Raw genomic sequence first — 20,781 nt, 5'->3', positions numbered from 1 at the left:
CATCAACTCGTCTCGCCCCTTCCATGTTCCAGCCCTCGCGTGTCTTTGCCCCAACAACCGTTTTATCAACACAGAACCTTATTCTTCAGCCGACCAAAATGCACGCGATACACCATCGACCTTGACTTTGCCTTCCATCTCATCGACGTGTCTGGCGACCCCGACCCCTCTGGCCCAGCAGTCCCGCACCATGAATGGCCTCCTCCCCGCGTTTGCGTTTGCGTTTGATACAGAGCCTGGTCATCTTGCGACGACTCCGTGCTTCTCTCATCGCTGAACCGCCTACAAAACTCGCGTCACGTCCTCGGCCGGCCGGCCGGCCTACCACGCCCCCGAACTGTACACAACCGCACCTCGTGGCCCTTTGCCTTCAGTCACCCAGTCATCATGGCCACCTTGTTCCAGTCGTTTCGAGGCTCCGGCATGCCTAAACGCCTGCTGCGCTATGCCCTGTCGCGCCTCGACCTGCTAGATGCCGACGCTCTCGATATGGATAATCTCGATTTGGCAATAGGAAGGAATACCGTGTTTGAGTTCCGAGATGTTGGCATCAAACTCAAGGTGCGTTGGTTGCTCAGTTGATCCTTCGTCTTGTGTTTTGCTCCTGCTAATGCCCGCTTCTAGAAGCTTCAAAAGCTACTAAGCCTGCCGCCTACATTCGGTCTCGACAAAGCCAAGGTGCTTCTCCTCCGCATAACTATACCGATGGACTTCTACACGAGCCCCATTATCGTCCAGGTCGATGGTGTCCACGTCCGCTTAAAAGTTCTGGGTGATGTATCCAAGACGGCTCGGACATTGAATACGCCAACTCAGGAAGCTTCTGTGGTTCCAAATACGGCCGACTTGGCGCAATCTTTTCTGGAAACAGAGTCATTTTCTGAAAGGAAGCAACTGGAAGATGCACTGGCTGCAGAAACGAACGATCTGGGCGCATCCGTCACCATGAGCGAGGATGGAAGCGAAGACGAGTCACCATTCTTCGGCACAGGACAGCCGCTATCGCTCCCTGGATTTCTGGCAGACTTTTTACAGGGCATTGTGGACCGAACGCAAATCTCCATAAACAACGTCGTGTTCCAGTTGGACCTGGAGGTTCCTGCCGAGCTGAATTCATCCAAGCTTGAGCCAGTTTCCTTCCAGGTTGCCTTGGGACAGATCAATGTTGAAGGCATCACCACCGATGGTCAAGGGGGAGATGGCGGCACTGCGCAAATTGTCCACCAGGAGGGCAAGCGCCATGTTTCGCTTTCGAGTATCCGCGCTTGTTTGATATCCGAGGCCGGTGCCTTTGCCTCGCTGACTCGTTCGCCATCGACAGCCTCTCCATCCCTTGCTTCTTCACCAGCCATGACGAGAAACCCACCCTCTCGACAAGCCACTTTCCTGTCACAGGGCAGTTTTCATGAACCGCCTATGGTAGCCCTCCAGGAAAGTTTTCGGGAGCGCCTATCGGATGATGATGAAGCTTCAGATAGCCAAGACTACCCTCTTGGTGACAGCGAGGATGCACTAGCGATACCATATGACTTATCGGATACGGAGCATGCCCTGGATGAGGAACTCGAAGACGACTTGGACAAACAAGGCCCACTAACCCCCCGTGCGTCGAAATATCTCGACTCCTGCGAATTTCCAAGATCATCGCATCTCTTTCATTCTATTATCGAATCGGGCATGACGTCACCTATGCAACCCCGGGCGGCTAGTGATCTCCTAGGGCCAGGCGTGTCCGCTGAACACGATAATTTGGTTCATGCCGAACAGTATCATGAAACTGGCTCGTCTCATCTGGCCTCTTCGGACCTGTACAGCGAAGCGTCTTCGTCAAGAAGCCCGCTGCTGTCAGTGTCTGCATCTGTGCCCGACTTGGCGCAATCGCAGGTATACACTCATGAAGAAGCAGAGAGCATGTATATGAGTGCGTTTTCGCAGACTGCTGGTCCACGAAATATACTCTTGGTGGATGAGCAAGCTTCCGAGGTGCCCGGGGATATGCCCGAGGATACAACGCAGGCCCAGGAGATGACAGTGTCTGAAGGGCTACAACATTCGCAGACCATCGAAGCACAGCAGAATGTTAGAAATTCCCACGACTTAGAGACACGGGAGACAACAGATGTGGCAGATGTAACACCCATCGACGACGTGGATCAACCTGCTGGGACGCCCATTGAACTGCAAACCGAAGATACCCGGCCAAGGACACCAGCTATGCCAGGCGCCTGGGATGATAGTATGGATACGCTGCCTGACCCTCTTGTACAATCCGCGGACGAGGCTGGAGAACCGGGACCCGTTGCCACCGGGAAGAAAACTACATCTGATGACAACAGCACCCTGTCGCCATCCGCATCCGGTCGGGCATCACCATCACGCTCTGTGCGACAACCGCCGCTTGGCCCTGCGTCTGATCGATGTGCGGACGATGGCAATGCTACCCCCCGAGGCCCACCAAAGCTAGTCAAGGAGATAATGCGGCTTCATAATATTTCAATCTACCTTCCCACACAGCATCAACATATTCATGTTCATGTCGACTCCCCCGAATCGCTCAACCGACTGTCACAATCATTGGGGCAATCATCTATATATCCTCAGGCTCCTGGAGCATTTTCGATTCATAGCTCCTCATCGCCTGGGAAGTGCCAGCCTGCTAATAAACAAGCACCAGACCCTGGAAAAACCGGGGCTCTAGAAATAACCTTGTCCCCGATCATCATCAACTTTGATGCGTCCATTGCCTTCTTGCTAGCTGTGGTAATGGAAAAGCTTATTGAAGCCGTGAAGAGTGACAAGCAGCCCTCTCGGCAAACATCAGTATCAACACGGCAAGACTCGAAAGCAGCAGCCATGCCTCGCATGCAAATTTCTGCCGAGGAAATCACAGTCAACTTTCTTAATAGGCTAAGTGGCTTGATTAATCCTTCGCACCCGCATGTGGACTTCCCCTTAATCAATGTCGACGAAGAAGTTCTCCTCAACATGACTCTCAACAATCTAAAGCTCTCATGTGCTTCTGTGTCGGCCGATACAAAAGTCTCCATGATGGCGAGCCGGCCCTCCTTGCCTAAGCAAGGCGACACGCTTACGAAGATTGAGCTTGAAAAATTCCGATTCGGGTACGCAAGGGGCGACATACTTTCGTTTGATGGCGCAAGACAGATGAGTACATCTATTAGAGACTCGTTCCTTTCCACCGGTTACGATATAGGCATTGAAATCCTGCAATCTGGAGACACCGTTCGAACAAATGTGGAAACACTTCCGCTGGTCATTCAGATCGATTTACAGCGACTTGACGAGACGTTTGACTGGTTTGGTGGACTCAGCAGCTTTCTTAATATGAGCGCGTCCATGACTTCCAGTCCATCACCAACAACAAAGTCTATACAGACCCTGTCACCAAAACCCCGCGGCGTTCGATTTGACACGCCAATTGATCCAAAAGACAAGTCAGCCTCAGCGCAGAACAAGATCAATTTGAGAGTCGGGGGAGCATTGATAGAACTTGTCGGCAAAGATTGCAGCGTAGCTGCCGAGACCAGCGCTTTAAAGGTCGTCAGCAGGGACGAAGGTATTGGCATTGGTTGTAGTAGACTACGCATTTCGGGGCCATATCTAAAGCATTCGTTGTCAGACCCGGCCATTAGTGCAGAAATCGGAGGCATGCGGCTAGAGTTTCTTATGGCGCCAAAGGACACGGACCTTGAAAAGCTGCTTGAGCTCATCATTCCCTCCAAAGTCAAGTTTGACCACGAGAATGATGAAGTTATGGTCGACACCCTCCTGCGACAGAGGAGGAAAGGCTCTGTGTTGAGAGCCACTTTGGACACCGTTAACGTGTCTGTCAAGAACATTGGCCAGCTTTCTGCCCTCCCAGCCCTTGGCGAGGAGATTGCCAAATTGGCAGCAGTCGCCAAATATCTGCCAGAGGATGACCGGCCTGGCCTGCTCACACTGACCCGGGTACAGAAGCTCTCCCTCAATTGCGAACTTGTCCCAAATATTGGCCATATTAGTTGCGACATTCGAGGCCTCGAGGTTGGCCAAATTACCGTTCCATCTCTGATTGCTGTTGCTGTTCACGGCATCAACGTTCGGCGAAATAGGAATGAGGAACTCATTGGCTCTAGTCTTTTAGAAGGCGCACCGGATTCAACAACGAACGGCCCGGTTCTTATGGTCCGAATTATTGGAGATGAGATTGAGCCCATTATAAAACTCAAACTCCAGGATCTGAGATTTGAATACAGGGTCGCCACTATCATGGACTTTCTCGATCTTGGAAGCGATGCTACCCCGCAAGATTTTGAAGCTAGTCTTGCAGCATCGGTTGCAAACTTGGGGGATCAAGCTCATACAGCTCTTTCAGGCCGGCCAGCTACACCTAACGCTGAGAAGCCCGCAGCTCCCAACAAACCCACGATTCTCGACCTGGCTTTGCGAGATTGCGTCATTGGACTGAACCCTTACCGTTTGCCATCGAAGATGATTGTGGCACTCACTGATGCGCACGTGGAGGCTGTATTGCCTAATACCGGCAGGACGAAAGTTTCAGTTGGCGTTAACAAGGCCTCCATTCTCTTAACGGATGACGTCAAACAGATTCAGAGCATGGGAGGGCAGGCTGAAAGCCCAAGAGTTCGATCGTCGTCTCCCGTCTCTCCGCAGGTAGAAGAACTCTGCGCTCTTGGGTTTGTAGATATCTGCTATATATCATCAGCAAGCGTCGTTGCTGTCGTCATCCCCGATCCGGAGAGCGAGACAAAAATCGAAGTCGAGGTACGAGACGATCTCTTGGTGCTGGAAACCTGTGCCGACTCCACACAAACGCTCATTACCTTGGCCAACGCCTTGAAGCCTCCGACTCCGCCCTCGAAAGAGAACAAATACAGAACAAAGGTCCTCCCAGTCCAAGATCTTCTAGCCTCCATCTCTGCTGAGGCATTTGGACGGCCGGAAGGTGAATACGACTTTGACCAAGATTTTGCAGGAGCACAAGAGATGGTGGGAAGCGGCTCTGAAGATGAATTTGGGAGTGGCAGACTACTCCCAGTAGACTCTAGGTTTTATGGGTCTCAATCAGCAGGTGAAGAATTATTTGACGCAACAAAGAGCATGGAATCATCACAGGACGCTTTGATGGAAGATACGCATGAAGGCGTCTTGTTAACGGGATTCAGCCAGTCTCACAGTGAATTATCCCAGAGCAATGACGACCTGGTGATACATGACAACTTCTATGACGACAACACGCCTGAAGAACATGCAGCGATGGTATGGAACTCAAACAACAATTCTTACGACAGAGCACCTGCCAATCTCATACATGCTAGTCCTGTCAAGGTTTCGGTACGCGACGTGCATGTTATCTGGAACTTGTTCGATGGGTATGATTGGGCTGGCACTCGCGATGTCATTGCAAAGGCAGTTGAGGATGTGGAACTGAAAGCTACCGAGCGCCAGTCTCGGCGATCCGGTGTGCAGGTTTACGAGGAGGAGACTGATGATGAGGAAACCATCGGAGATTTTCTCTTCAACTCTATTTACATTGAAATACCCTCCAACCGCGATCCTCGGGACCTAACGCGGGCCATCAATGAAGGTCTGAATGATAACGCGACAGAAACGGAGTCTGTAGCGACAACCGCCATGACAATGAATACGACACGAACCGCACGACGCAGCCATCCCAAGTCCAAACGCTTGCGACTACATCGCAGCAAGCACCACAAAATCACGTTTGAGCTACAGGGCGTGAATGTTGACATGGTCATGTTCCCGGCTGGCGGTGTAGAGACGGTCAGCAGTATCGACGCCCGGGTTCAAAATTTCGATATTTTCGATCACGTCCCTACATCGACATGGAAGAAGTTCGCGACATACGACCAAGATCACGGAGAACGTGAAATGGGCACCAGCATGATCCACATCGAGCTGCTGAATGTCAAGCCGATTGCAGAACTGGCTGCCTCGGAAATCGTCCTCCGTGCAACAGTCTTGCCACTACGACTGCATGTGGATCAAGATGCCCTGGACTTCATTACTCGGTTCTTTGAGTTCAAGGACGATAAAGTACCTGTTCATGCATCGCCAAGCGATGTCCCCTTCCTTCAGCGCGCGGAGGTGATGGACATTCCAGTCAAGCTCGACTTCAAGCCGAAGAGGGTTGATTATGGCGGCCTGCGATCTGGTCACACCACCGAATTTATGAACTTCATCGTGCTGGAAGAGTCCCGAATGGTTCTCCGTCACACCATCATTTACGGCGTTGCAGGCTTTGATCGCCTTGGCAAAACATTAAATGACATTTGGATGCCGGATGTCCGAAACAATCAACTACCTGGAGTTGTAGCTGGGCTTGCGCCTGTTCGATCTCTCGTAAATATTGGCAGCGGGTTCAAAGACTTGGTTGAGATTCCTTTGCGGGAATACCGAAAGGATGGTAGGGTCATACGAAGTATTTCAAAAGGAGCAGTGGCATTTGCCAAGACGACTGGCACAGAACTTGTCAAACTCGGCGCCAAACTTGCTGTTGGAACGCAGTATGCTCTCCAGGGAGCAGAAGACATGCTTACCCAGCGTGGTCAGGCAGAAGGCAGTTGGGAGGATGACGACGTGGACCCGGAAGACAAGAAACACATATCATTGTATGCGGACCAACCCGCGGGCGTCTTGCAGGGTATTCGCGGTGGATTTAGGTCGCTCACAAGAGACGTCAACCTGGCACGAGATGCCATCATCGCAGTGCCTGGCGAGGTCATGGCAACACAATCAGCGAGTGGTGCTGCCAAGGTCATGTGGAAGAGAGCGCCAACCATCATATTCCGGCCCGCAGTTGGTGTGACCAAGGCCATAGGACAGACACTTATGGGAGCGACCAATGCCTTGGACCAGGATAACAAGCGGCGGATTAGCGAGGTAAGTTTGCTCGCTCGCTCTACTGTTTGACCATGCTAGAGTGCTAACTTGATGAATTAGAAATACAAGCATTAAGCATTTGGAGCGAAGACCATTTTTCATATGAGCAATGACATAACTAGCGACTATTGCCACCCTCTTTTTATTTTTCCTTTATGTGTGTATGCATTGTTTGGCGTCGGTACGGCTTTGGAGGTGCTGCTTAGACTGGAGCAAGATTTGGATGTGTTTTCTCCAAGGCGATTCAGTTATACCCTTTAGTAACCACCGTCTAATATCATATATATTTCCCACTTATTTAGAATTATATTTTAACTCTTTTGCCCCTCTCCCGCGCCAAAATAAAAGCTGATCAAACTGAATTCTTCCTTGGTAGTGTCTAGGCTGTATTAGCTGCCATACTCGTCCGTCTTATCTAAGATCACTGCCCGAGTGAGCGTCTGTTACACGGAGGTGACGTTGTAATAAAGGCACGGGTCTTGGACCCGACGATAGTTACACAGGGGCTCGACACCTAGTTGAGCCCTTGGGCTTCCAGGCTCGCTTGCTCACGGCTGCTTGGTAGAAGTAAGGGTTATCCGCCCTTGGAGGTCTTGAGAAAACCAAGGATCTTTGGTATTCAAGCGAATTATTAGCTGAATACGAATTCGTTTCAATATCAAAGGTCCTTGGCCGTCTCAAGGCGTCAAAGGGCGGATGACGCTTATTTATATCAAGCAGGTGAGCAAGCGAGCCCAAGGCCTCAACTAGGTCTCGAGCCATTGGGCAACTATCATCGGGCTCAAGGTGCGGCCCGCGCCTTGATGGCAACGTGACGTCGATGTAACAGCGGCCCTTGACCGAATGTCACTGACAGCCAGCTCTCCTGGCACTGGGCAGAGCAAGCAGCCTCGATGCCGTATTAACCGATGTCCAAAGCTCCCCATGTCGTCCCACAAGAGATCAACCCCACCAATCTCTCGCATACATGGACTCATCATCTTGGCATACAATTGGGCTTTCCGGGCACCTCTTGCCCCGCAGCTGACGTTGGCAAGTTTGCAACTCCGTTTCCTCTTTGCTGGCCTGCGCTCCCATCAGCAATCACACTCTGTGACAAGGGCTCGGCAAGAGGGCTTGGAGCAATAGCTCAATTCAACTAATAACAGTCTTTGGTATCAAAGGTCCTTGGTTTTCCTCAAGACCTTGAGGGACCGAAGACGTCTATTTATACAATAAGTCGGTGAGGGCCTTCTGCCCTAATCCCGCGACGGTAGCCCTCGTGTAACGGGCCATTTCCGTGCAACACACCCAGCCTCACCGAAAAGCAAAATGGCCACGCGCTACGACTCCCAGACCCTGTTCAGGGTCGACAACCTCGTGGCCGTCATCACCGGCGGCGGCTCCGGCCTCGGCAGGATCACCGCCCACGCGCTGGTCGCCAACGGCGCAAAGAGGGTGTACATCCTCGGGCGCCGCGCGGCGTCGCTGGAAACCACAAAGGCGACCTCTTCCCGCCCGGAAAACATGACGCCCATCGTCTGCGACGTGACGTCCAAGGAGGCGCTGCGCGCGGCGGCAGACAAGGTGCGCCAAGACTGCGGCTACTGCGACGTGGTCTTTGCCAACAGCGGCGTCAGCACGGCAGATGCCTCGCAGTACCTTAACCCACGGGACAAGCTGGACATCAAGGACCTCCAGGAGGGGCTGTGGCAGCACGCCACGGAGCACTTTACGCAGTCGTTCCACGTCAACGTCACGGGGGTGTTTTACACCACGGTTGCGTTTCTCGACCTGCTCGACGAGGGGAACCGGCGCGGCGGGGTGCCGCAGAAGTCGCAGGTAGTGGTGGTGACGTCCTTGGGGGGGTTTGCTCGTCGGCCGGCGGCGAGCTTTGCCTACGGGGCGAGTAAGGCCGGCGTGGGGCATATGGCCAAGCAGCTTGCGACGGTGTTGGCGCCGTACAAGATTCGGGTGAATAGCATTGCTCCGGGGTTTTACCCCAGCGAGATGACGGCGAATGCAGGCTTTATGAGGGACGCTGAGGATCCGAGGAGGGAGGGGAGTCTTGCTGGTAGTCTTGTGCCGCTGGAGAGGGTGGGCAGCGAGGAGGACATGGCTGGTGCTATCTTGTTCCTGGCGAGTAGGGCTGGTGGCTATGTGGATGGGAACGTGTTGCTTACGGATGGTGGTCGGGCGAGTATCATGCCTTGCACGTACTAGTTGGCTTGGGCGTCAGTTGCTCTAGTCTGATTGAATCTCGGCTTTTTCCTTATCGCAGACGCTGGGAAAGGGTGGGACGGCGAGTCTGGAATGTGCTCACTCGGCTAGTATATCGTGAAGGCGAACCGTTTCCTCTTTCTCATGGTTGGTTATTATGCTCTTGCCATGGTTTCATTGAATTAGTTTCATGGGTGCAACATGTGTGTTTTTTAAGCAAGGTGTTACACGGATGACACGTTGCCATGAAGGCACGGGCCGAACCTTGAACCCGACGATTGTTACGCAAGAGCTCTGATCACGAGACCTAGGGTAAGGTCCCTCACCGCCTCTTAATATAAATAAAGGTCTTCCGCCCTCAGGGCTTTAAGGAAAACTAAGGACCTTTGATATCAAAGCAAAGTATTAGCTCAATACGAATATTGTTCCAAGCCCCTAAATACTAGGCCCTTGTCACACAAGGTGTCGTTATAAATTAAAGTGTCTGATCGTTTACGGCTGGCAGTGCTGAGTCTGAGGTGTCCGAGGGCCCCGACTGCTGAATGAGCGCCGTAGACGTATCAATACAACTAGTTGACATTACTCTTCGAGTCTGTTAACATTGACAAGTACTAAAGACGGAGTGTACTGGTGCGATCCACCGTATCCGAGGCCGGGCCGGACGGGACCATGCTCCACTTCTCCGGGCCGCCACCAGGTAAAGACCAACATTGCTGCCCAATGCGGTTCGTGGAATCATAGATACCAAAGACGGACCCGTAATAGGAAAGCTTACTGGTTCAGTGTCAAGTTTTGCGAACCTCAAGCCCTCGACAGTCGATACATAGCTGTGGGCCATGTCGGATCCTAACGCCTACATAATCGGCCGGATTTGCGATATTCATCTGCCAGCTCATTGTTGCAATGGAGCCTTCTACTTCTGTCTTCGACCCTTCTTGAGGCATTTCAATGCAGCCAGCCTTGCAAGGTGGCGGTTCAAGAACCCCGCTTCCCCTGATTACAGGTCTAACTCAGGCACCAGTGACTACCTGCGGTCACGCTCGATACAGGGTAAAGTATTTACAGCACATCTACCATGTAATTCAACGGTACATGATACACCGTGGCTGTGAATGAATAACATAATCTATCCATTAACTTCATTCCCCTAGAGTCAGTGGCACACATCTTTGAAGCATGTGTATCCGAATATGGCAACAACAGCCAGCCACAAACAGAGCCTGCATAATATACGAGACTTGCAGATTGACCGATTCCATTAGTGTGAATAGGACCAGGAAGTTAATGAGAGAAGAAGTAGACTAGATCTTGCGCGATTAGTTGGGAATTGGATAGAAATACCTTGCTGCCAGCTACCTGATAATCGTTCCCCAACCAAACTCTTGTGCTCAAATAAATAAACTGCCTCTAAATTCTACATTTCCATTCAAGTCCTCCCTCCTAGTAAACCTGTCAACATGTCGAGCGAGGCTGATAACACCGTACCTGTCCAGGAAATTGATGAAGCTGAGTTTGAGATGCCTGGGTAAGTTAGATGTATCATTTTGACTCCTCCGTGCTTACCAGCCATAATGTCAGATTAAATGGAACGTCAAAGGGGGAAAGGATCGCATAGAGACACGCGCTATTGGGGTAGACCACGCTCTCAGCGGTAGACCGTAAGCAACGCATCATTTTCCCTAACTAAATACTATTACTAAGTAATTCATAGCCACATCAAGTCCATCACAATTAGATCTGCCCCTGTGACATTGCATGTCTAGATGTGAGTAGAAATTCCGATCGCGCTCAGTAGAGAATATGCAAAACTGATTATTTTAGTTCCGACTGGCCAAGTGGCCCTCCGTACAGGTCAATTCCGGGTCCCACGAATGGCGAACATGCAATTGACCTTGGAAGAATTGGGTCTTTCCGCTTTGAAAACCGCTAGTCTTGAAACACTTGAAATTTCTACTATTAGATCTAGGTCTAACTAGTATGAAGGACTTTGGTGTTGATGACGAAATGGAAATAGTCTGTAGCAGGCTAGCTAACGTTCTATTCTTAGTCCTAGTCTGCCTGTTTACTTGGACTCCCTTTACCACATATTGTTAGGCTACATTCTTTTACCTTGACAATACGAAGGCCATTGACCCTCAATTTTCGCGCACTTGGCAATATCTCAATTTTTGAATAATGCGTAGTATAGTTCCAATAATTTCTGACCTGGGAATTACCAAAGGTCTCGTCAATTACTTCTCCTAATCCTTGTAGCAGGCAAGGCGTAAGGTCCAAGGGACCAGGTATGACTTCTGGCCCAGACGAACCACCAAACTTGAGCCGATAGCCTCCGTCAGATGCGGGTGTGAAGCCATCAGCATGGAGAAGCATGCCCTCATCAGCTAGAAGCGTGCTTGCAAGTCGATCGAATTGCAGAGGAGGAATCAGAATGCCTTGAGGGTACGGTTGCCTAGTATATGGTCAATTCTCACGGGCAAGTTGTGAGACCTTTATTTGGTAGCGTTAATAAGCAATGCTACATTGCTCACAAGTTTCTTTCCCTGGATAATAATCCCTTTCCCGACTCAAACGATCTTTGGACAATGACTGTATAGTTTCCAGAAGCTTGGAGTCTCAAAGTCTTATTCGGTCCACGAAAAGCTAGATTCTGCAATACCTTTTATTAAATGGGTGGTCTGCCCATACGTGGTGGACCAACAGGACCGCACACGAGGTCCTGGCAAAACCAACTATTACAGGAATTGGGTACTGGGCCGGTAAATTCAACTAAGAAAGACGACGCTGATCGCTTACAAGCATAAAACGCCGCTCAAGAAACCATCGCATTAACGAGAAATAAAATTGGCACCTCGGCTTGTCAGATACTTTCGTGGCAAAGAACTAATATGCATTTCTAGTTTTCAGAAGAGGCGAGGTGCTACGTAGTGTTATTGCTACCATCAGTATCATTATAGGTCGCGTTGAGTCCTAGTGCAGCGTGGGTTGACGTAACAAGGTCTTCTTGGTCTTTTAATTTAATAGATGCTGCTGGAGGAACTTTGATTTCCATCACACATGGAATCTAATAATATCGATAAGTGTGATTTTCACTTAATAATTTTTGTCAACAGACAAGACCTTTAATCCAACGAGCTAGAAGCTAGTAAGGGGGGGGACCAGCTATCAGAATCTGGTCCGGAAGTCCAACACCTAGGTCGATGCGAATAATTCTATATTCACAATAACTATAATTACAGTTATACACGAATAGTTTTCTCTATACACTAATGTTTATGTGTTAACATATATAATTTATGCCTTTTACATTTCTGTGCCCCCCTCTACTATCCCGGCTGGGCCCAGCCGGTGCTGGATTACATCTAGCCGTCTGAAATGTGAGAGAAAAAAAGAATTATTACTGAAAAGAGTTTAATCACACTTTTGAGGGGTCTCTGTGTAGGTATATATAAAAATGTAGGTCCGTAGCCAGCTAACCAGCGGGATGACAATTTTTGCAGCACAAACGGCACAACTCCTTCCTTCACGGGTTGCCCGCGGACTTTTCCAATGCTACACTTTTCATCCTCATGATGCACTGTTCTAAAGCGAGGGGTCTGGCATGTGGTGGCGGAGGCAATCCTCCTTGGACCAAAGGCCAGTCTTCTCAGCTAGCCAGATGTTGTCAAGCCTATTGCGTTCGCCTCGGCCCTCAAGTAGACTACAAGTCCAGTCTGTTCCACATTGTTCCTCTAGCTCTTCCAAAGCTGGCTTGCACATTTTAAACGCAAGACACTCGTCGTCTGTACTGGACTTTGGATACCAGGGAATCTTTTGTCCGGGGTCTCGCACATGGCGAGCCAGGCAAGCCTCCTCATTCGCAAAGCCAGAATTGTCAATTAGCCACTTTTCATTCGAGTTGCTCAGTACATTGCAGCTCCATGTTGTTCCGCACTTTTGTTCAAGCTCTTTGAAAGACGGCTTGTTCGATTCGAGTTCGAAGCACTCTTCGGTCGTGAGGGATTTTTCAAGCCAGGGGAGGAGGTCCTTAGGTTCCGGGCAGACGGGCTTGGCCTGGGGCAAGGCAGTGACCAGAGCGAGGGTGCTTGCTAGAAGAACAGCTGACTTCATGGTTGAATGTTCGTGAAATTAATCCTAGGTGTATAAAGAAGGAGTAGTATTGAGTGTTGGTGGACTAGGGAAGAGACTAAAGAGGCGGGGAAAACTCGATACTTATAGATGATAACGTAGCAGTATACTATGCAGTGTTTCTTCTTGCAACTCATTGCCTTCGACTACTCTTACTACCAGCGAGCATGGGGGCTTTGGAAGTCGCACTAGTCATGGCCTCAATATTACGCCGGACTCATTCAAGTACCTACCATGGCGTGGTTTGAGCTCCGATTTATGACCCGATCCTTTGCCGAGATTAGTCCTTTCCATCTCTAGGCAGTGTAATTATATGCTAGCAAAAACATCCAAGGTATTCTTCGCATTTGTATTCTTCAACCTATGCTAATATTGGTGCCAGACCAGAAGTGCATCAGGTCAGGCCCAATTATATAAACACTGTTTGTCCGGCCGTACCCAAACCAGAGAATCGTGACATACCGAAGGAAACACCGTAACAGCTCAGGGTATTGCAGAATAGATACATAATTGCTTGAAGCATAATTCCGCGATAAATATCCTCTTGGCGGGCCACGTACTGCCTCAACTCTACTTTGACTCGCAGAAGCTTGGCAGAACAAAATATTTTTTGGAAAACGTAATACTAACAGATAGATAGCATGATGAAAGCCACTTTGTTTTCTTGGCAGTGTCGGTATCTTCAGCGAAGGAGAAAAACAGTACAAGGCAGGGTCAAAAAGACGGCTGAGCGGAAATGAGCATTATGGAATGCAACCATGGAGTTTAGGCCACGTAGCAATTCCAAGTGCGCCCGCCAAGCAGGCTAGCAAGCTGCCTTGCGCGCCCCTCGCATTTCAAGTATGGTACCGGTTCGTATGGCCCTATCTTGGCGTGCCGCTTCCACGATGGCGAGAGTCGGGCATGAGGACAAATTTAAATGGACATGGGGCCGGGTTCCACACCGACGACGACCCGAACCTTGCCCGTCCCGATCAGGGGATGTAGATACCCGGACCTCGTCACGGACAGAGCATTGACGAAAAAACTATATTACTGCAGTTTTTGTATTGTAGTTTACAGTATAATAGAATTCGTGTAATATAATATAGTTTTTACGCTGATATTCGCGTCGTCAAAACAAGCGATTAGACACTTCCTGCAAGTATGTGAGGGATAATAGACTTGGACTTACAGGCATCTCCCAGCTTTTATACTTGGGATAACTCTTGTTTTGAGTTATTATTGGAGTTTATCTTTCCCTGTAAACTCTATTAGTTACAAGTCCCTTTCACATTAAAGCTGATTAGGCTTACTACGTGATGTCTCCTCCAAGCTGCGTAAATGTATTCCTGCAGAGCCATTAAAGCCTGCTCTGAAAATCTCTGCTTGCGAGCTCCAAAATGGTTTGTTCCCAGACACCCCGTGATGGCCCAAAGCAAGCAGTCACCACCTCTCTAAAAACATAGAATAGCCTTGTCCCGAATTTGCCACTTCGGGACAAGACTAATTTTCGAAGCAGATCATTCTATCGCAGTCTAGAAAACTTGTTTCTCCCTCCTCGCCACCTGTTATTGTAGCCGAAAGTCTTATAGCTTGAATTTAACATGGAGTTATATTGCTAAATATTACTTCAAGTAACCTGATTTGAGCGACGGATCCAATTTGGTGTCAGGAAACGTAGTTTGAAAAAGATAACCGCCGGACTAGTAACTTTGGCGGCGGCAGAGGACAACCACAAATCGGCTCATCAACAACTTTTTTTCCGTTTTCTCCCGGCGGGAGCAACGCTACAGTAACACTAATACGAAGCACGATACAGTGACCGCCGCCATCACAACCCCAAGGGTGGAACTCGCCAGTTTACCTCCATTTGACTGTTTTGAAGTAGTTGTAGTCGGGGCTGCAATTGTGCGAGTGATTGAAGGTGAGCTCGTAGAATCCGGACTGGTTGTCTGAGACGTCCCAAGGGTCCTCCTCGCAGACGCACCAGTGCCACTGCCAGAGTCGCTTGCGGCGGTACCAAATGTAGCGAAGATGGATACTGTTATCTCGGTCGTAAAGCAAAACGGCAAGGTGTACCCTGAATATCTACCGCCAACATACTGCGCAACTGCGCAGTCCGGGTTACTATAGTCATTACTTTTTTTTGCAACCCATTAACTATTATGCTAACTGGCATGGCGTGTACTTGGGCTAACTCACCAGTATATAACCCCCAGGTCACCAGTCGTTACTGTCGCGGTTTCTGAAGAAGATGAGTAAGGTATGCATTCGCTGACCAGGACGCAGTCTGAACTACAACAGCCAAATAGAGAGGAGACGGTGTTGACATGGCACCAATAGCCATCGTCACAAGTGAGAGACTCAGCTGAGGCAGCGTGGTTAGCGAAAAGAGCTTATCTTTTGGACATGAGACTTATTAGAACCACACTATTACCTACCTTCAACGCCGCTGATATATCCATTGACATGTTGATTCAACATCTTGGCGTCTAAAGAGCCCAGGATGAAAATCAGGCGCAGGTGTGGGGGAGGGCGGTGCCGCTGGTCTTGTCAGGGCAAGTGGGCAGATTAGTAGTCTGGTCTGGTAGTATTTATGGAGTAAATATTAACATACCCAGCCCTAGCACGAGTGCCATTTTGTGCTATAAGCACACTTATAAATTTTATAAAATACTGTAGGAAATTGAGAAGCATTTTATTCCTACTTTCTACTTTCTTAGAGGTAAGATAGGTAGTATAGTTTGAATAGATTGTTTAGTTGCTAGAAAAGTACGACGCTTAGATATATATCTTGCCGTGTGCTCTCTGTGGCTACAAGTGTTCTGAGGTGAATGTGTCTACACATATAGACAAAGGGAGTCCGGTACGTAAAGTAAGATAAACTGTAAAGCTGGACTACTGTGGCTGCTTAACTTTGAGCCACGTTAAAGCATGGGATTAAGCCTTTTACCTGACAGTCTAGCTAGAGGGCCTGTAGCTTGTGTGATTTTATTATACAGCCTCTGACTGCATAATGTCAGCTACATATGTAAGCTGAGGTTAATTGAATTATGCTAGGATTAGCAGCGAGGTAGACTGCGTAAAATGCTCGACTCCATCCTGATGTAACCCTAGCAGACACTGCATGTCAGATAGCACACAATAATAGTTGGCGTAAAAATTTTAACCAAGCTGAAAGACTTGTGGCAGGATACTCTTTATCGGATATCCACTCTGATATCTTGATAAGGCGGAATAGGAAGAGGCTATTGCCACGCTGGGAGCGCTGCTCGCCTATTATTTATGGAATTTAGGCGGCGGATACAATCGCTTAATAAAAATGTATTTATCTTTATTATTTAACCACTTGTACAGTACAATTTTTCACAGCCCGTTTAATATCTTTGCTATAAATGACTTAAAGAAACCCGAAGGGGTTAGGTTGCAAAGTACAGAGATTAATCCCTTCTATTACTGGCCTTATCTGTTTCTTTTTGATACATAGATGCTCCTGGATATATTATATATGGAGGACGACTTCATACAGGGTTCAGTGCTACTTAGATTCCTTGGTAGGTAAATTAATCCGCTTTCCCTGGACACGACGCCTAAGCTGACTCGTGAGTCGTGACAACGGGAACCAATAGAGCCATTATGTACACCACCGACCTCTAGATGCACCTGCAGTCCTACGGGTAGCCACGAATTAAGCGCAGGAATAGCTGCCAGAGTTTCACCTCGTTGTAAAGTGCCGAGACTGGTCGTCCGGATTGTACACCGTCACCCAGTTACATTTATGACACACCAGCAGATGCTGTAAATATGTTGGCGGGGCGGTTTCTTGAAAGGCGACGAGTGCGAAAGCCACTTTACGCCAGGTTCAATGTTAAATCTCATCACTGCCACTATACGCCGATTCTCCTGGCCTATTATTAAGATGCCGCTTAAGCTAGAAGCCGGTATTTAAGTGCCGATGCAAGCGCTCCCGTTTTGGTCGCAGATACCAACTTAATTGCCAAGATGGCTGGCATTCACCCAGCGTATCTAAACGAGTGGCTGATCTGCGAATACTTTTACCAAATTAGTCCAACAATGGGCTAACCCAGCTCCGAGCACGGCTGGAAAGGTCCCCTCTATTGGCAGGAAGTTTATGTTCACAGAAGGGCCATGCAAAAACAGGCCTGTCGTGTGGCTCTACTCTAGCTGTTGTCGCCATTGTGGCAGTACCTTGTCCGCATTCTACCTTTCTAGTATGTAATTAAAGCCAAATTATGGGGAGAGGCGGGCACCGCGACTGTATAACAGACTATGAGTGTATACAATCTTTAATGGGCATTGCAAGACCGATGTGGCTCTTATTCCACGAAGCCTAAACTGATACCTTATGCTAGGTAAATCTCGAAGAGGTAAGAAGGCATTCAGCCTTACCCCCAAGACCAAGCGTCACCGAATCTGAATTAAGAAACGGCAACCAGTGCAATGTCTCGGTGGCTATACTGTACACTGACGGCAACGGGCCAAAGCTGGACGAGGGTGGCGCGTCTTGCTGTGCCCCTTTCCGATCCAAAATGACTATCAGTTGCCTTTTTGACTCTTGGAAACGTCCCCTGTACACCATCTTTGACAAAGCACTTCCAAAGTCGCCAATTGTGGCCGGCCTCAACGTTTGCTTCGACAATGGCAACCGTCTTTGACAAGATCCACCAGACTCTAAGTTTGCCATGGTATATATGTACCTTTTATTCGGGCTTCACGACGGACCCTTTTCGGTATAGCTCCATCGTGGCCGTACGCTTTGCATATTTGGCTATATATGCATAACTCGTATCTTGTCGCTAGCCTTACTTGCCTTGTGCGTGTTGGTGCTGTCCGCGCAATTACTACAAATGCATACTGGTAGCTGCATAGAATTATACCTGCTACTACTAAAGGCCTTGTTTTCTTACTATACATTCGCTACCTTGTCAAGGATTTGATCTCTCCCCTATAGGCTTCCTTTTCAACAGCCTAGCATAAGTAACATCCAGTACATGAAGAATGCACAACGGATGCCCCGGAGAAGGCAACGTCGGCTTTTTTTTTAGAAACATGGGGAATGTACAGTAAAGACAAATCAGGCTAATATAGCAGGTGTGCGCTGAACCCTCGAAACGATAAAAATTGACTTTTGGCAAAAAGTCTCTGCAGCAAAAGCTCCCGTCCACAAAGGACGCACTTTCACATAGCACCACGCCACGCTGTATCATTGAGGTGTGGCGGGCAGCCCAGCTGAACTTGTCCAGCACCACTTGACTCTATGCACATATGTATGCTTACACTTTTATTCACAGGGCTTGAACCTTGGATGAAAATTTGCCCAATCCGCTTGCTCTATTAATACTCCCTACATTCATGCTCAATCGAGCTATGCCAACGTTGAGCAGACGAAAAAAAAAGTATATAAAGTTAAATTTGGGTGCTAGTAGATATTGACTATATTAATGATATATCCAAATATCACTGCCCTTCTTTCTTGCTAGGTGATGGAGCACAATGACGCGAAAATGCTCCTAGGCTCACATGCTCAGACTTTTATTATTATTACGCTGCTTATAGCAAGTATAGGCATAACAGGCGCCAAAGCCAGCTGCCTTGGTGTTACCAATGTGGCTGCCTATTTACAGCCAACTGCAGGAAAGACACCCGGGGCTGGCCCTTTGATAACGCCAGCCCCGGCACCCCATGCTGAGCTCTTTAAACGCGATGTGCTTCCATCGACATGTGGATACATTAACGGCGCTTCAGGCAGGCAATAGTCTATTTAGTCTACAATTCCTCTTCTACAACTAAATCTTTCCCTAGATTCAGCTATTACCTGCTCACAGGGCGAGTGGTGCCAGGTGAGGGCGGTTGATAAGGCATTTGGCTGTTGCAGCAGTGCGCAACATTGCACCATCGTCAGGACATGTGTAGCTTACAGGCCTGGCTTGGAATCGGCAACAATAACCAGTAGGAACGGAACGACATATTGGTAAGTAAGCTCAAGTAATCAAAAGTGGTCACGTCTCTACACGTGAATTAGTCCAAGGAGCTAATCCGCCGAGACGGCAGCACCGACTCGGCAACGCCTGCTTGCGCAATTAGGCCGTACGTCGGCACTGCTTACCCCAGCTATACTTGGCCATTCTGCGAGAACGGCATCTACACTAGTGTCCGTCTTTGACGACTTTACTTCGACTACACCCAGCTCTACCAGTTCCACAACTCCCTACCCTTCAACCACAACTCCTCCTCCGCCTCCGCCCCCTCCAACGACAAACGTGGGCGTCATTGTAGGAGGTGTCGTGGGAGGACTAGGTAAGAGACAGCCTGAACCGTCCTTGTCCATCCTGAAGCCAATAAAAAGCTGATTTTGTTCTTCTTAGCCGGTCTAGCTTTACTCGGCCTTGTAGGCTGCTTCCTCTTTCGTCGACACAAGAAAAAGGCTTCAACTTCTAGCCCTCAACAGCCGTTTGTTTCCCAGCATTATCCGCCTACTGGAAACCAGTTTTTACAGGGTTACAGTCTAAATAATGACTACACGCGTCATTCTAGCGCGGCTACAGCGCCAGTAGATGTGGCAACCAGACCAGGTTCAGCGGGATATAAATACCAACCAAGCGGTGAGGGAAGTACCATGTCAGCCTCGCCCCAGCCGGCTTCTTCCTATGGTTATGACTTTAACCAGGGGGTTGAACAAGGCAAGGCCACTTACGAGATGCCTAATGAAAGACCAGCAAGACCACCACAGGAGATGCCGGGGAGTCCTTGAGCATGGGGATTCAGGATGCTGTGCAGGTCACTTTTGGTACTAGTGGAAAGTTGAAGGCACAACCAGGGACTAATTGTAATTTTATGGGAGATGGAGGGCAAGTTGATCCACGTAAAGCCCAAAATACCTTTTTGTCCAACTCTTTTGCACTTGCAGTGTTATTTAATGATCTATTTGGCCTTGCTGGCCTTGTTGGCCCCTTTTGTGGCCAGTTTAGGAGCTTTCTTACTGCTGCGCTTGGGCTCCGCGTTCATGGAAGCCTTTTTTTCTAAGTTTGTTTCTATGATAACATTGGCTGAGGCTATCGCGAGATGGCCTTAACTAGCGGGCCGTAGCGCGGTATTAATTATACTAAGATAGTCTATTTTGAAAGGAACGCCCGGGCTTAGGGCTGATGCCCGGGCACGTGTTCAGGCTGTTGTAACCAACAAGTCCCGTATGGTGAGGCCCCTTTGTTGGGCTTCACGATCTGTTGGGCCTTTTCCGTGTAAATAGGACTAGATGGTAAATGGTAAACTCTTGTGCTCTAGATTCTAAATCTCCTTGGGCGTGAAGACCTTCTTGGTTCTTATGAGGAGTGCTGCCCGGCGACAGGACCCGCGAGAGTGATATGAGTTACATATGTCAACTGGTATGGTCTCCCTAGCCATTAGTTAAGGGGCGCGGGTGTATGTCTGGTGGGCACGGGCGATCACTTTGGACACATCATGGAAGTTGGGGCATACATGTAAGGTCTGGTAGCACCTAAGGTTACCACCAACGTAGTCGCAGTGCTACTA

General features: G+C 49.0%; 4 protein-coding genes across 4 annotated transcripts; 2 read left to right on the top strand and 2 right to left on the bottom strand.

Annotated features, from left to right (window-relative positions):
- Positions 1-387: 387 nt before the first annotated feature.
- ATG2 (Autophagy-related protein 2) lies at positions 388-6,999 on the top strand (the record flags this gene model as incomplete). The annotated part of the gene is made up of 3 exons (XM_014689803.1): positions 388-561; positions 625-6,924; positions 6,985-6,999. The coding sequence occupies 3 exons, from the start codon at positions 388-390 to the stop codon at positions 6,997-6,999; spliced, it is 6,489 nt and encodes a 2,162-aa protein (XP_014545289.1).
- A 1,236-nt stretch (positions 7,000-8,235) lies between these two features.
- SAT3_2 (Short-chain dehydrogenase/reductase SAT3) lies at positions 8,236-9,126 on the top strand (the record flags this gene model as incomplete). Its single annotated transcript, XM_014689804.1, has 1 exon — positions 8,236-9,126. The coding sequence occupies one exon, from the start codon at positions 8,236-8,238 to the stop codon at positions 9,124-9,126; it is 891 nt and encodes a 296-aa protein (XP_014545290.1).
- Positions 9,127-12,702: 3,576 nt separating this feature from the next.
- G6M90_00g078170 (uncharacterized protein) lies at positions 12,703-13,230 on the bottom strand (the record flags this gene model as incomplete). Its single annotated transcript, XM_014689805.1, has 1 exon — positions 12,703-13,230. One exon carries the CDS (start codon positions 13,228-13,230, stop codon positions 12,703-12,705), a length of 528 nt encoding a protein of 175 aa, XP_014545291.1.
- A 1,860-nt stretch (positions 13,231-15,090) lies between these two features.
- On the bottom strand, positions 15,091-15,869 carry G6M90_00g078160 (uncharacterized protein; the record flags this gene model as incomplete). The annotated part of the gene is made up of 4 exons (XM_066131083.1): positions 15,091-15,271; positions 15,433-15,598; positions 15,672-15,779; positions 15,848-15,869. The coding sequence occupies 4 exons, from the start codon at positions 15,867-15,869 to the stop codon at positions 15,091-15,093; spliced, it is 477 nt and encodes a 158-aa protein (XP_065987056.1).
- Positions 15,870-20,781: the final 4,912 nt, after the last annotated feature.

The sequence above is a fragment of the Metarhizium brunneum genome, chromosome 4 (assembly GCF_013426205.1).
Source record: "Metarhizium brunneum chromosome 4, complete sequence".
Lineage (NCBI taxonomy): Eukaryota > Fungi > Ascomycota > Sordariomycetes > Hypocreales > Clavicipitaceae > Metarhizium > Metarhizium brunneum.
This window is presented reverse-complemented; position numbering and strand designations above follow the sequence as displayed.